The sequence below is a fragment of the Staurois parvus genome, unplaced genomic scaffold, assembly GCF_062004578.1.
Source record: "Staurois parvus isolate SC_StPar_1 unplaced genomic scaffold, SC_StPar_1.0 ptg000147l, whole genome shotgun sequence".
NCBI lineage: Eukaryota > Metazoa > Chordata > Amphibia > Anura > Ranidae > Staurois > Staurois parvus.
Window position 1 is genome coordinate 24,460,147 of NW_028317943.1, and position 17,354 is coordinate 24,477,500.

The following is a 17,354-nucleotide window of genomic DNA, read 5'->3' on the forward strand; positions in this document are numbered from 1 at the left end:
ATAGTGCCCCATCGTTGGTGTCAGTGGGGGGAGGAATATTGCCCCATCGTTGGTGTCAGTGGGGGGAGGAATAGTGCCCCATCGTTGGTGTCAGTGGGGGGAGGAATAGTGCCCCATCGTTGGTGTCAGTGGGGGGAGGAATAGTGCCCCATCGTTGGTGTCAGTGGGGGGAGGAATAGTGCCCCATCGTTGGTGTCAGTGGGGGGAGGAATAGTGCCCCATCGTTGGTGTCAGTGGGGGGAGGAATAGGGCCCCATCGTTGGTGTCAGTGGGGGGAGGAATAGTGCCCCATCGTTGGTGTCAGTGGGGGGAGGAATAGGGCTCCATCGTTGGTGTCAGTGGGGGGAGGAATAGTGCCCCATCGTTGGTGTCAGTGGGGGGAGGAATAGTGCCCCATCGTTGGTGTCAGTGGGGGGAGGAATAGTGCCCCATCGTTGGTGTCAGTGAGGGGAGGAATAGTGCCCCATCGTTGGTGTCAGTGAGGGGAGGAATAGTGCCCCATCGTTGGTGTCAGTGGGGGGAGGAATAGTGCCCCATCGTTGGTATTAGTGACACAAATGATGGGGCACTATCCCTTCCACTGACACCAATGATACTTACCTTGCTGACTCCTGCTCCAGCCTGGGCTCGCTCTCTCCCTCTCCCATCTACAGCCTGCATACCTGGCTGCAGCAGCAAAATTTGCACTTACCTGTCAGCTGTCTTCCTTCTCTGGCCGCTCTCCTCTTCACTCGTTCCTGCAGCTCCCTCGATCTTCTTCGATCTCCGCGCGCTGCCGCTCGGCTCCTCCTCTCCAAGCTCCACCTTCTCGCCGGTGATTGGCCGCCTGTGTGCCTCTCCTGAGCTACAGTTCCGGTGGCCAATCAGCGGCGAGGAGGCGGTGACAGGGGCAGCATATCATCCCGCCCACACATCGCCGGAGACAGCAGCGGTGTCTCGGTTCCTAAGACCATCGGAAATATGTGTTTTCCGATGGTCTTAGGCGACCCCTGGGAAATGGTCGTTCGACCCCCAAAGGGGTCGCGACCCCCAGGTTGAGAACCGCTGTTCTAGGGGGTTGTCTTTCTAGGGGGAAGTTATGTAGAGGAAATTATGTGCTTTGAGGTGTGGTTAGGTTGTGATGTGATAGCAGACATTTTTGTGAATCCTCTGTAAGATTAATCCACATACTTTTATCTCATTGACATGGTTGGTCCAGCACAAGATAGCCATGGATAAATTGTCATGGTCACTTGGCACCAAAACGTTTTGGCACTTAAACTTGCTTGCATGGTTGCTTACTGCCACTCAATGCCTCTATTTCTGCCTGGCACTGTCAGTATTGCTGGCTGGATTTTGCCCACACACAGAAGCAAATGGTGTAACCATTCAGCTGCTCAGCACAATCCCAACACACCCTATGCAAGCGGGCCCTTTAGGCTACATCCACATGGGTGACTAGCGCTGGTGTGAATGACAGCAGCAGAAATCTGCTGATTCCTGCAGCTGTTTTTGCCAGCTGTGAGCATCTAGCTCACAGACTAAGCCCTGTATGCTACAATGATTGGACAGCAGTGGCTACAGATATCCATGGCTATCTGCCTAGCCAGTGATTACCTGCGAGTATCACTGCTGGATGCACTTTGTGCAAAATATGCAGGTAATACGCAGGTAATCGCTGGCTGGGTGGATGGCCATGGATAGCTGTAGCCACCAATGACCAGTCATTGAAGCGTTTAGGGCTTGGTCTGTGAGCTAGCCACTCACAGCAGGCAAAAAACAGCTGCAAGAATCAGCAGATTCCTGTCATTCGCATTAGCACTAGTCACTCATTCGAATGTAGCCTAAATCTGGACAGTGCAAAATGGACTGTTGTTGGTCAGTATGGGTTACTTTGTATAAAGTCAACAGACATAGGAGGGGGTGCAATAACCCATAGCAAACCTATGTGACCAACCAGAAGTGAGGTGTAATGTGACTGGATGCTCTGGGTGACTGCATCTCCTGGTTGCCATCAGAAGTGGCTCAGAGTGGAGATGTGTTCTCTGAAGTGACAAATGATGCTTCTCTGTATGGCAATCCAATGGATGTGACAGGGTTTGGTAGTTGCCAGGAGAACGGTACATTGTGCCAAGTGTAGTTGGTGGCGGAGGGGGGGAGTGGTGGTGTTTTTTCAGGGGTTTGGGCTTGGTCCCTTAGTTCTAGTAAGGGGGACACTTAATGGATCAGCATACCAAGACATTTTGGACAACTTCATGCTCCCAACTTTGTGGGAACAGTTTGGGGATTGTCTTTTCCTGTTCCATCATGACTGCACACCAGTGCACAAAGCAAGGTCCATAAAGACATGGATGAGCGAGTTTGGGGTGGAGGAACTTGACTGGCCTGCACAGAGTCCTTACCTCAACTCGATAGAATACCTTTGGGATGAATTAGAGAGGAGACTGTGAGCCAGGCTTTCTCGTCTGACATCAGTGCCTGACCTCACAAATGCACTTCTGGAAGAATGGTCAAACATTCCCATAGACACACTCCTAAACCTTGTGGACAGCCTTCCCAGAAGAGTTAAGGCTGGTATGGCTGCAAAGGGTGGGCCAACTCAATATTGAATACTACAGACTAATGCAGGCCATAGACGGGTCTAAAATCAGGCGATTTTTCGAAGAAAAAAAAAAAAATCTGTAGTTTGGTCAGCCGATGTTACCACCAACGGTAAAAAAAATTGGCTGACAAAATCATGAGTTTCACCCCATAACTTCTGTCCCTTGCAGATCACAGCTCATGCGTCTATTTTTTTATCGGTAAAACGATTGACCGATTTGCCCATCATTGCCAGGAAAATTGGACGATCGTCAAAATCGGCCGCAAATTTTCCAACATAACCGATAAAAAAAAGTGCAAAAAAACCAAAAGCCAGCCGACCATTTACCCCACTATAAAATCGTCCGATTTTAGACCAGTCTATGGCCGGCATAAGATTGGGACGCCGCCAAAGTTCGTGTATGTGTAAAGATAGGCGTCCAGATACTTTTGGCAATATAGTGTACTTATCCAAGGAGGGAGCAAACAGGCATTCACCTTCGAAGGTTAACCACTGAAGACATTTCTTGTGTGGAAGTTCTGGTGACCTGCATTTGAGCCAGTGAATCCTGTGCATATATACAGATAGAACACTGATCTTGGACATTTGGCAAAGTGTATCCCCCAAGCCATTCACTCAGTTGTGTAAGGCTGAAGACAACAGTTCAACCTGACTATGGACAAAGGGATCTGTAAGGATGGCCATACACTTCATACAGACAGCAATAAATAGCTTTAAAGCAGTATTAAACACAAAAGCAAACATTTATTATATTGCAGTTTACCAAATGTTCAATTTGTTGATGTATTTACTGACAATGCTGCTGGGGACCCTGTACTTGGCTTACAAAAAAGAAAACTATTGCAGCCTGCCAATCATCACATGTAGTGGCTGAATTATATTACATTTTGGGTTTAATTCAGCTTGAGGGAGGTCCTCTAATATTTTATCTACCAGATCTTTAAACACAGGATTATCCCCCATGAGGGTATTAACCCCTTCACGCCGACATAACAAAAATATGCAGCATCACAGAATGGGGTTTTATTTCCGTGGGGCCGCACAGCGCACTCCCAGCACAAAGATGGGGATGTCACTGAGAGCCCCAGGTCCCGTTCTAACAATCGGGACCCGGGACTCTCAATTCCAGGTCACATGATTGCTGTGATAGCCTCTGATTGGCTATCACAATGATCAGTCACTGCACAGCCTGCCCCCCCTTTTTTCCCCCTCTATGAATGGAGGAGATACATTGTATCTCTCTCTCTCCTTGCATAGAAGGAAAAAAACGGTTTATTAAAAAAAGATGAATATTAAAAAATAAAAGAAAAAATACCTAGATCAAGGTTTGATCTAGTTCAGTGCCAGGGTTAGTGTTTGGGTCAGGTCAAAGGTCAGGATTTTTTTTTTTTTTTTTTAATTGGTGTCAGTGTGTTTTAGGTAAACAAAAACAAAACAAAATGCTCACTATTGTTTCTGGGCTGTACTATGGGTACAAACAACAAATAACTTACACATGTATGGTATCGTTGCGATCATCAAGAGCTGGAAAATTTATTTTGGGTTGTTCTTTGGTGGTAGGTTATGGTGGTAACAAGAAACGCACAGCTATATTTAAAAAAAATGTTTTTCTTTTACTATTTTGGGCCAGTTTTGCTTTGATAATAAAATGAAAATCAGGAGATATTCATTACTATATACCACCAAATGAAAGGCCAGTTTGTCCTGAAAAAAACAAGATATAATCCATCTGGATGTACAGTTGTGTTCAAAATAATAGCAGTGTGTTGAAAAAGTGAATAAAGCTGAAAATCCTTCTAATAACTTTTATTTCCATACACACAAATGCATTGGGAACACTAAACATTCTATTCCAAATCAAAACATGAAGAAAAATATATCAAATTTGTGTTGTTCCTCTAAGAAAATTGAAAAGTGATTAGACTGTTCAAAAAATAGCAGTGTTTGTATTCTTCTTTACAAACTCAAACATTCACCATATAAACTGAAAAATGTTTGAAGATTTTGCTTTCCTTTGAATCATTTAATTAATATTTAGTTGTATAAGCACTGTTTCTGAGAACTGCTGTACATCTGTGTTGCATGGAGTCAACCAACTTCTGGCACCTGTGAACAGGTATTCCAGCCCAGGATGATTGGACTACATTCCACAGTTCTTCTCTATTTCTTGGTTTTGCCTCAGAAACTGCATTTTTGATGTTACCCCACAAGTTTTCTATTAGATTAAGATCCGGGGATTGGGCTGGCCACTCCATAACGTCAATCTTGTTGGTCTGGAACCAAGATGTTGCACGTTTACTGGTGTGTTTGGGGTCGTTGTCTTGTTGGAACACCCATTTCAAGGGCATTTCCTCTTCAGCATAAGGCAGCATGACCTCTTCAAGTATTCTGATGTATTCAAACTGATCCATGATCCCTGGTATGCGATAAATAGGCCCAACACCGTAGTATGAGAAACATCCCCATATCATGATGCTTGCGCAACCATGCCTCACTGTCTTCACAGTGTACTGTGGCTTGAATTCAGTGTTTGGGGGTCATCTGACAAACTGTCTCCGGCCACTAGACCCAAAAAGAACAATCTTACTTTCATCAGTCCACAAAATGTTGCCCCATTTCTCTTTAGGCCAGTCAATGAGCTCTTTGGCAAATTGTAACCTCTTCAGCACATGTTTTTTTTTCAACAGTGGGACTTTGCGGGGGCTTCTTGCAGATAGCTTGGCTTCACAGAGGCGTCTTCTAATTGTAACAGTACTTACAGGGAACTTTAGACCTTCTTTGATCTTCCTGGAGCTGATTGTTGGCTGAGTCCTTGCCATTTTGGCTATTCTTCTATCCATTCGAATGGTAGTTTTTCGCTTTCTTCCATGTCTTTCAGGTTTTCATTGCCATTTTAAAGCATTTCAATCATTTTAGCTGAGCAGCCTGTCATTTTCTGCACTTCTTTATATGTTTTCCCCTCTCCAATCAACTTTTTAATCAAGGTACGCTGTTCTTCTGAACAATGTGTGGAACGACCCATTTTCCTCAGAATTTCAGGGAGAAATGCACTGTAACCAGCATGTACAACATTTGCTGCCTTCCTTCCTTAAATAAGGGTAATAATTGCCACCTGTTTTTCAAAGAATGAATGACCTCACTAATAGAACTCCACACTGCTATTATTTTGAACATGCCCCTTTCAATTAGTGATTCAATTACACAGAATCAGCAGCATGCATGTCATGACTGTTGGGTCTGTTGTATTTCTATTACTCTACTACACCTGCTAGTAAATTATTTGTCATGTAGAAATATCATTTCTACCAAAAACAGTGATTGATCAGGTTAGTGATGTCTGACTGCTATTATTTTTAACACAACTGTACAAAGTAGTTGTGATATGTACGGTTTTACTAACACATGTCAAAGTTGCAAAATTGTGCTTAGGTGTTAAGATTTGTTTTACCCTTAGACGTGAAGGAGTTAATATAAGAAACAGGCAGATATACCACAGACATTGCCCATTTACTATGGACACTCTCCTCCACACGAGTCCAGTCTCCATAGCTGGTGTAGGGAATTTTAGAGACCATATACTGGAAACCCTTGGGCTGCTCCAATGTTAAACAAGAGGGCACAGCTTCAAGAAGCATAGCAATGGTCTCCTTGAACCTAGGGGAATGTTTATAGCAGGCACATGTCTTATCCTGATTTGAGACCTCAGAAGGTGAGGAGTCTTCATCAGCTGGCTCCTAGTGTGTTCGACTTGAACATTGGTCGATCAGCAAACACACAAACTGTCAGGGCGTTTGTCGCCGTGCCCTGACAGTGCATTGTGATTGGCCAAAGCAATGCACCTGACTACAGCGGTGTGACCCCGCCCATTTGTGACATCACTGCATTTAAGACCAGTCACCCCCGGGCAGAGCTGTCAGGCGGCAGGAGCCAGCGCCGAGAGCGTTTTTTTTTTTTTTTTTGTTCAGTGCAACAGGCATCGTGATTGATGTTGGATCTACTGCAGACATTTTTAACATTTTGTTTATAATAAAGGACTTGTCAAAGACTATCATTTTTTACACTACACTTGTTTTGTGAATGAGTAGCGGTACCATGTACCCCATACTCATTCACATGTGGGAGGGAGGGTCAAGGATCTTCCAGATTCTGATAACCCCCCCCGCCCACAACCACCAGCCACGGTTGTGGGTAAGAGGCCCTAGTCCCCATCAACATGGGACAAGATGCTTTGGAGGGGGGCCCTGCCCCAAAGCACCCCCCCCATGTTGAGGGCATGTGGCCTGGTATGGTTCAGAAGGAGGGAGGCACTTGCTCATACCCCTCTTTCCTGACCTGCCAAGCTGCATGCTTGGATAAGGGTCTGGTATGGATTTTGGGGGGGATCCCATGGCATTTAAAAAAAAATAAAAATAAAATCCATACCAGACCCAAAGGGCTTGGTATCGATGAGGGGGACCCCATGCGTTTTACATTTTTTTTTTTTTTTTTATTGCCGGGCAATGCCAGCATTTCTTTTTTACAGTTACCCACTGACAGCTGAAACATTAATGTTTTTAGTAGCTGTGCAGTCTCTTACCGCATACTCGGATGCAGTAAGATATTATTTAGTGAATTGTCTCCTCTGCTCGAAGTCAAGCTTTCGTTAGATTCGAATGTTCGACCACAAACTGAACAGGGGGGTGTTCGGCCCATCACTACTGGCTCCTCCCCTCTTTTGCACAGTATCTGGCTCAAGGGCAAAGGCAAAGATTGATGCAGGAGGGAAGGGCAAAGAGGCTTGAATTCTACTGTTCAAGGACTCAACAAAGCCAGGTATTTGGCTCATTAACTCTAACGGGACAAAAAATGATTCTCTAGAAAGGAAAGATGAGGCTGGTGTGGCTGATGGCCCACCACATGACCAGAACAGGGGGCAACTATTAAAAGGGAAGGAAACTAGGGCTCTACACAAATTTACTACAACCCCCAAAGGCGCTAAAGGCTGAACCTGAACTATTGTGCCCACCTGACCCTTTATACTTGAACTTATAGTCCACCATGCAAGTGAAAACAAAATTTCCCCAGAGGGTTAAACACAACCTCCACAGCAGTGAAGCAAGAGGAGAATGTCTCAGTGCAAGCATCAGTAAGCCGCTATAACCCAGGATCTGCAAGTGTAAACCGGTTATCTATGTGCCCTATGAGATGTTCCTAAGCTAGCATCCCATTCCAGAAGAGGTAGGTCATGCAAGTAATCTCCTGGGGACAAGAGAACACATATGAACTACTTAAGGGGAGTGCACAGTGCTACATCTGGCACCTTCCGGTTAGACAGCTAAATGGCACCAAACCTCTGGCCCATCCTGAAACGCTCCACTTTGCCACCAGAATGGTGCACAGTGGTTTTACGTCACCCCAAAAGAGAATTAACTGGGCACCCTGGAATGACTGTTTAAAGGGCTTCAGCCCTGTACTCACTACATCAACAGCAGAAATATGGAGGAATTAGCACTTTTCTGGTTTCACTCTCTGTAACAGGTATACCCTGTGGTATTAATGATTTTAAGTGGCAGTTATGCAAATCATTTCCTTCACCATCTAATGGTTCTGAAAAATCCCTACAGTCTACTAATCTCAATCACAAACTATATATTGTCCACAAAATGGCAGCTACGTGAGATTAGTATGGTATAGGGATTTTTTGGTACTACTAGATGGCAAAGGAAATAGGTTATTATCCATTCGACACATTTTTATTTTATCAATATTTTTGTATTAAATATTTTATGTTATCATCCCTTATAGTTCAAAGTCACTCAATAGAAAAAGACTTTGAACTCAATAGTATATTATGGTATTTATATACTTGCACTTTATGTATCAATGTTTTGTAAGTGGAAGCTTTTTTTTTTTTATATATTTAATATGGTTTATGATTTGTATTTGTTGTGTGCAACAGGCTATCCAACACATTTTTGCGACTCCAAAAAAATAGGGTTAATTAGACATTATGCATACCACCACACTCCATTATTGAGGGGGTATAGAAGACTCCTAAAAGATGGCGGCTGAACTTTCTGATTATTCAAACCTGCAAAAATCATTGAGGCCCAGCCATTGCCATTACTTCTGGTCCCCATCTACGTCACTTCCGGTGGGTTTGAGTCAGTCCGTGGGACAAACACTGGCTCAGATATTGCGAGCGGCAGTGCTTTGTGTTTGATCCTGTCCCATGCTTTCTTGTCAGTGCCGCTTGCACAATTGAATGCAAGTGTATTGGCTTGATTACCCATCTTTTAATTCAAGAAAAATAAACAAACATACTAAAATGTAGCAATCCCTTTCTCTTTGTATGTGTTGTTACATCCCACCTAAGAGACAGTATCCATGAGTGGATTGTCATCTGCTTCATTACCTCCCTTTTGGTGATCATCGGAACTGAGAAGTTTGATATGCTTATTGATTATAGGAATCTGGTAAGTTGTTAACCTTGCCTCACATGGTGGATCACATGATTTGATTTTTGGAGCAATCACCTGTCACTGGTTTTGGGAACATGGTGCACAAAGTTTATGAGCCATTATTGCATGGACAATGTATGTTATGGACATTTTTTTTGTTTATCAAATAGGTATTAATCACTTTTTTTATTGGCTTATTGCACATTTTCATAATACACCATTGATAGAAAACGCTATTTATATCAATTATTAGAATGAGTAGTGCCCTTTTATATTTTTATTGTATTTTAAGTGTGTGTTTGCAGAAGGTGGCTTCTCTTGATACTATTTTTAGAGGTCAGGTTGGTGCCCCCCTTTTTTTAACATCAATTAAAGTGGTTATGAAGACTGAAGGTTTTTAACTCTACTGTATTATATGCAGTAAGGTTGAAAAAGAAAGGGGAGAGGGGAGGGAGGAGAGCAAACACACGTTAACTCTCCTCCCCTTCTTGTACTGACCTGAAAGCATCATGTATGATCTTCCAGGTCTCCACTGACAGATTTCCAGCAAACAAAGCTGGGAAAGAATGTATGTAATACAGTGCGATGTGCACTGCATTACACTCAGTGGAGCACAGGGGAGACCCTGCATGTCTCAAAGTGGACCTGTCACAAAAGAAAAAAAAAAAAAAAAATCACACAGGGGACTTTTTGGCCCCTATGTGATAAAAAAAAGTTAAGTTAAATTGTAAAAAAAATTACAAAAAAGGTACACCCAAGCACCTAACCCCTCTAAAAAAAAAAAGTTTTGAACCACTCTCACATATATACGCACAAATGTAAACGTACACATCAGGTTGCCTATGCGTGAAGACGTCAATTGGCATACACCGTGCACGCCAGAATGAGAGCAATAATTCAATCACTAGACCTCCTCCGTACTGCTAAACTATGACCTATAGTGGGATTTAAAAACATTGCCTATAGAAAATATAGGCTTCTAAAGTTTCCACGAGCGCACACACATTTAAGGTTTGACATGTTAGGTATCTAATTGCTTGGTGCAACCTCATCTTTTATATTTTAACAAAAATTGGGTAATTTATTGCCTTAATGTTCCCTAAAATAAATTTTAGGGTTTTTAACTGAAATTTTGCATTTTGTATACCTTTGCAGTCATATTGTATGACATAAAAAATTGGAACTACCCGTTTTATTCTCTAGGGTGTCTGCTTTTAGAAAATATCTAATGTTTTCTGGGGCTTATGTAATTTTAAGGTCTAAAGTGATTTTTTAAATGCATGCAAAAACCACATAGAGGACTCTGGCAGCAAAAGGGATAAAGTTAACCTTTAGGAACATGTAACATGTTCCCCGCTCCTGCTCGACTATCCAAGCCCTCTCTGTGACAACAGTAAGGGAAGAAGCGGGGCTCCACCCACACAGCCACGTCATTCATTCACATAGTTCTTTGCAGATTTCCGCTTGTAGTTCTCAATGAACTACCATGTTAGGCGCGCTGGTAGTTCATAAATTTTTCCTGTCAGTGTGAAACTGTCTGCTCGTACAATGTATGGCCAGGCAGATCACACCAACAGTCTGCAGGAGTCCTGCATTGAACCAGCAATCTCCTGGAAGCTGGCAAAATACTTTCCAGGCTTCTAAAAAAAAAAAAAAATTGAATTCACATTTCTTACCTGCAATAATAAATGTGCATTTATTTACTTTTTTAACCACTTGCCCTCTATTGAGTGGTGATGCAATGCTGTACATAAATGAAAATTATGTCCCCCCCCCCCCCACAAATAGAGCTCTCTTTTGGCGGTGTTTGTTAACCTCAGCTTTTTTTATTTGTTGCGCTGTAAACAAAAAAAGACCGACAATTTTGAAAAAAAATATATTTTTGACTTTTTGCTATAAAGCATATTGAGTAAAAAAAAAATTTTCATATCTAATTTCTTAATACATTTAGGCCAAAATGTATTCTGCTACATGTCTTTGCGAAAAAACAAAAATCCCAATACATGTAAATGAACTGGTTTACATAAAAGTTATAGCGTCTACAAATGGTAGTATGTACACTTTTTTTTTTTTAATACTAGTAATGGCGGCGATCAGCGACTTATAGCGGGACAGTGGTGGGCATTCTGACACTGGGTGGGAACTGCCATTGACATCCCAACAACACTAATACAGTGATCAGTGCTAATAAAAAGCACTGACGCTGGGCAGGAAGAGGTTAACATCTGGGGTGATCAAATGGTTAACTGTGTGCTGTTTTACATTATGTGCTGTGTGTTTTACTAGGGAGACATGCTGCTTTGCATTTCTCTGCTGTGCAGATATGAACATGCTTACTGTTATAGAGGGATATAGGGAGCATACAGTGGATATAAAAAGTCTACACACCCCTGTTAATGTGTCAGATTTCTGTGATGTAAAATAAATGACACAAAGATAAATCATTTCAGAACTTTTTCCACCTTTAATGTGACCTATAAACTGTACAACTCAGTTGAACAACAACTGAAATCTTTTAGGTGGAGGGAAGTAAAATAAAAAACTAAAATAATATGGTTGCATACGTGTGCACACCCTTAAACTAATACTTTGTTGAAGCACCTTTTGATGTGATTCCAGCATTCCATCTTTTTGGGTATGAGTCTATCAGCATGGCACATCCTGACTTGGCAATATTTGCCCACTCTTCCTTGAAAAAACACTCCAAATCTGTCAGATTGTGAGGGCATCTCCTGTGTACAGCCGTCTTCAGATCACCCCACAGATATTTGATCGGATTTAGGTCTGGGCTCTGGTTGGGCCATTCCAAAACTTTCATCTTCTTCTGGTGAAGCCATTTATTTGTTGATTTGGATGTATGCTTTGGGTTGTTGTAAAGCTAAAAGATGAAGTTCTTCTTCATGTTCAGCTTTCTAGCAAAAGCCTGAAGGTTCCCTCTACCTTGGCGAAGGCCCCAGTTCCAGCTGAAGATAAACAGCCCAAACATATCTTTTGGAATTATGGCCAAAAAGTTCAACCTTGGTTTCATCAGACCATAAACACATTTTCCCACATGCTTTTGGGAGACTTCAGATGTGTTTTTGCAAAATGTAGCCGGGCTTGGATGTTTTAGTTCATAAGAAAAGGCTTCAGTCTTGCCGCTCTACCCCATAGCCCAGACATATGAATAATATGGGAGATTGTTGTCACATGTACCATACAGCCAGTACTTGCCAGATATTCCTGCAGCTCCTTTAATGTTGCTGTAGGCCTCCTGGCAGCCTCCCAGACCAGTTTTCTTCTCGTCTTTTCATCAATTTTGGAGGGGCATCCAGTTCTCGGTAATGTCACTGTTGCACCATATTTTCCCCACTTGATGACTGTCTTCACTGTGTTGAACTTTATTTGGGGTTAATCAGAGGCACTTTAAATGATGGCAGGTGTGTACTGACTCCTATTTAACATGATTTTGAATGTGATTGCTTAATTCTGAACACATCTACATCCCCAGTTATAAGAGGGTGTGCACGCTTATGCAATCACATTATTTTAGTTTTTTTATGTTTACTTCCTCCCCTAAAATATTTCAGTTTGTTTTTCAATTGAGTTGTACAGTTTATAGGTCACATTAAAGGTGGAAAAAGTTCTAAAATAATTTATCTTTGTCTCATTTTTTTTACATCACAGAAACCCAACATTTTAACAGGGGTGTGAAGACTTTTTATATCCATCGTATAGAAATAATTCAAGTGGGTTACAGACTGCAGAAAAACAGAGGGACACGGGTCGCTGTCAAGAACTACTATACTCTTAAACTAGATACTGTCAGTATGTGGAAACAGTAAAGATAAAAAGTACTTATGAGAGGGAAAAAAAAAAAAAAAGATGAAAAACTGATGTAGATACTTAACATAAAACCATAACAAAATGCTGTGCAAACAGGGCATTTATCACAACCGCCATCCCTAAATAAAATGGTGAAGACAACACAAAAATATTTCAGTTTTGACTACATAAAATTTATTGTTTTTTTTCTTTTATAAAAATTTTGTAGAATGAGCTCTTATATTTAATTTCAGACATCTCAACAAGCATTGCGTTTTATCCTTGATCCTATCCATTTCTTGTGTGTCTGATAAATACTGCTTATGCCAGAATTCTGGTTTTAATCGATTTCAAGTCCAGTTCATGTATCTATAAAAGCGATTTCTGGATTGTGTCCGTGCATACGTTGACATCTTAAAGAAAGGGACTTTGATACAGTTCTAACCAATTGTCTTGACTATCTACAAAATTCACTGTATCCTTTTTTATTTATATCGCAAAGCATCAGGAGATTCAAACTTACAAGATTAACAGCTACAATTCAATAAAATAAAAAAAAAGTATATACAAAGCCTCCTGACTGTCAATTCATTTTTACAGTTCTGTTTTTAAATTCCAAAATAAAAGTCCAATTGAATATATATTTATTTAATTGGTGCATGTAACACAGAACATAAGCTTGTTACATGGCAGAAAAGAAAGATGATGGAGTCAACGCCTTGTCACTGGAGAAATTTTCCCCCACAAGTAGCACGTAACCAGTAGGATCGGTCTACAGCTCATTACAAGATGATGAATTTTGTTTTGAATGACAATGTGACATTCATATAGAACGCCAGTTTAAAGGCATGTACAAAATTAGCAATCTACATAAATTAATAACTGGAGGTCCTGAGTATCAGGCGCATGAAAATTCCAGTATATTCCTCAGGGTTTGGCCCTTTGAAAGAAGACCTGGGAAAAAAGAAAAAAAAATGTGTTTGTCTAATGTGCCAAACTGTCAAAACAGTCTGTAAAAATAAAACATTACATACCTTTAAGTAATTCTTAAATACTTTAGCATCTGGTTGCTGAAGAGCTTGACAAAACTCCTGTAAATCACAGCACAATGTGTTTTTTTTCAGCAAAAAAATCTCATCATAAAACAATTTTGAAAATGTAAGCAACAGAAAGTAATGGCAATCAGGTATTCAGAAGAGCTTTGCATACCACTAAGGGCTCATATTTGTTATAGTTTACCTGAATTTTATATTTAATCTGTTTTTTATTATAGAAGTTTAAAAAGGTTCACAACACATAAGTAGCAGGTCAAGATGCATACAATGTGTCATTTCAAGAGTACAATGACCAACTTCAGGCGACCCCTCACATACAGTACGTGGTCAGAGAGAACAAACAGCAGCATGTGAACAATACATATAAAGAAAACTACTCTAAAGACCTGGAACAACAAATGCATATAGTCCATATATAGTGAAAGTTAGGCCAGGAATATGAATAAGAGGAGGCCATTGAGCCTCTGCAGATATTCTCTTGGAAACATGCTCATATATTTCCCACATCTTAGAAAAACTAAACTGAGCACAATATGAAAGCTTCAATGCGTTTTAGCAGGGTACGGTTTAGAAAAATTCAGCCTGCTGCTTTTTTCACTAGTTTCAGAAAACAAAACAAATGCCAATGACACAGCATGCACAATGCAAGCTAACAGACAAATAACAGAACCTTATTTTCTAGAAAAGGCTGCAGCATTAACCTGGTCTGTTAAACTGTATGCAAACCCGAAGAATAAGCTTCTTTTACTTGCTCCCTTTGGCCTTTTAAACCTTCCCACCTGTACCTTGTGTTTTTCACCTGCACAAGATGTGCACCGATGCTGTAGCTTCATGGTATCATTTGTTGCCCTATATGCACAGACTATAGCAGAGTATTTCTTTTAATATTCCATTGTCAGAAGTTCTTTTGTGTTCAAACATGAGGCATGTGACATTACACTGCACATGTCAATGCATGACCGCTGCCTGTAGTCTAATAACGAACACTTCCTGTGAAGAAACTATACAACCCACAATCCCTGGGTATCTCGGTCTAGCATTGGTGCAGGTTACAGCTCAAACAGGCAGAGCAATTAAAGATCACCATGCTGGAAGGTGAGTGTTTTTATCACATTAGCACTCTCATGTTTGTGATGCAACACAAAGGAAATGACAAGGCATAGGCTAACCAGACAGGTACCTACCAGCCCATGGAGTCCAGCGCTGTCTTTCAATGAGGAGATCCTTTGATGGGCTACAGATCCTTGGTGCCAGTGACTTGGATGTGAGAGCCAACTGCACCCACCCTGATGTCTCAGTCAGCTCATCAGGCAGCACTAGGAGTATTGGTCCTGCAGCGTCCTGGGACATGTGTCAGAAGATACACACTCCCAAAAGAAAGAGTTTGAAAATTAGTTACAGGCTAGAGGCAGAAAGGGGATAAGCGGCACTTCAATATTTGGGTGAAGGTCCTGGTTTTAATTAATTTCTTGCTATTACCATAACTTACCACCAAAGAACATTCAAAATGCAATTGTCAGGAGCAGAATTTAACTATACCATATGTGTACATTTGTTGTTTGCACACAGATACATTTTGCTTTTTATTTTTAATCTTACCTAAAACACACTGACACTTATATTACCCCGCCGAAGCTCTGCCTTTGAGTGAAACATGCAGGGTTTTGTTCACTTTGCCATTTTCTTTTGAGCACTTTTTTTTACTGGAACATGTGGTCACTCCTTCCTAAAACTTCTTAAGGGCAAGGAGTACTGCAGTTTTTCACAAGATATGCTGATCCCATTAGCCAGTCAGGAATTTTTGGCAGATATGGTGAAGTTACTGCTACATGGAGGAGTGTACCCATACTGGATATCTATAGTAAGAGTTTGTCTACTGATGACAAACTTACTATATGACTCAGAGCCTTTGTACTCGTGCAAATGCTTAGTATCAGCACTGATACCGGTATAGGTGCAACCGTATTAATCAGCTAATATACTTGGTGTTCTAATTAGAAAAGCTGCAGTGTCTGCATTAATTTAGAAGTGATTACACCTTGCAGAGTTACTTACATTTCTATTGAAGGGGTGCCTAAAATTTTACTTCTCTTAGTGTAGACTTCTGGAAAAATCAGCGAGCCAATCGTACAAGCAGGAAATTACTTTTTAGGAGGCCTTCTGTTCACCAGCTGTGTACAGGATGCCTCCAGTTGCCATATGGCAATGAATTTTACAGACAAATGACAGCACTGCAGATTGCAAAGGAAAGATACATTTTTAAAAATATAACAATGCTTGTGTAGCAATTATAGTTACCCTTTAAAGAAATGCACAACACACCGCAAGGGACTACACCAGTGTGAAATGGGCCTTAGTCTTCACTGAATAGCAGGTCATTATTTCCCTGTGTGTTTCTCCCCAAGCTATAGGTATTTTTTGCAGCTTACAGGAATGGTGTTATGTCACATTAATGCAAACAAAGAATCGATTGTGAGCACAGTGTAGAGCCAGCAATGGTTTGTTTAAACAAGCAATAAATGCATCTACTGGCATAAATTTAACCTGTGTATTTTTACCTATATTATTACTCATATTTTGCAACATTTTCTTATTTACCTGGATAATTTCTGGTGCCACCTGCAAAGATGGTAGATATTCTTGCTGTAGATACTGTATGCATTCCGGTCCCTATAGAAATATATTGAAAGTAAAATAAGCAAACACAGTACAGCTAGAAGTAATTTTAATTTCTGATATGTGGAAAGCATGATGGCGCATTCTTAGAACAGATGTATGTCTCAGTCAATCACATATCTAAAAAGTAGGAAAAAAATATTCCAAATTTAGGACAGTGGCATAACGCATACAAATAATTCCTTTACACACCAATGGCCAAATGTACATCCAGAAAAGCTGATACTACTCCAAATGGTAAAGTCAGCAGGTCAATCTAACATCCAGTCAACTAGAAGTTGTCTGGCTGTTAAGCTGACCCTGTAGTTTTAGAACAGGCCCAGAACAAAATATTAAACTCATGAAAAATGGGGCAAGAAAAAAAACCCTGCACAACACCACATAAATGTGCCAAAGCTTAAATCAAAGCACTGAAGTTATTTAACATGGCAACAAGGATGACAGTGTCAGCCTCCATGTTCTTCTCATGACAGGATTCCAATAAAGTAGAACTTCAGGACATAAACGGGAATTTTTCTTTGAGCACACAAAGCATCTTCATAGCAATGATGTCAGGGTTACACTGCCACCTTCAGGTGATTGGACACTGGCAAAAAAAGACAGGAAACATTCCCCTCCAGAAATAACTCCTGCCCATTAGGCAAGGCTTCAGTTTTTGTAGCAAGCCATGAACCACAAAGGAAGAGGGGAAAGATTTCCCCCGTGGTGTACGATTTTACAGATAACCCAAAATCCCATTTTTGTATTTGTAGATCACAGAGCATCTCCATAAAAAAATAATATAAAAAAAAAAAAAAT

General features: G+C 41.0%; 1 protein-coding gene across 2 annotated transcripts in view; it reads right to left on the bottom strand.

The window, feature by feature from the left end:
• Positions 1–12,997: 12,997 nt before the first annotated feature.
• The window catches only part of XPOT (exportin for tRNA), a 74,417-nt gene continuing 70,060 nt past the window's right edge, over positions 12,998–17,354 (bottom strand). For both annotated transcript variants that reach the window (XM_089674144.1, XM_089674145.1), the window contains 3 exons: positions 16,479–16,550; positions 13,860–13,916; positions 12,998–13,779 (listed from right to left, as the gene is read on the bottom strand). In XM_089674144.1, coding sequence (XP_089530270.1) covers positions 13,753–13,779; positions 13,860–13,916; positions 16,479–16,550 — 156 coding nt within the window. In that variant the 3' untranslated portion in view covers positions 12,998–13,752. The remainder of the gene's footprint in view (positions 13,780–13,859; positions 13,917–16,478; positions 16,551–17,354) is intronic.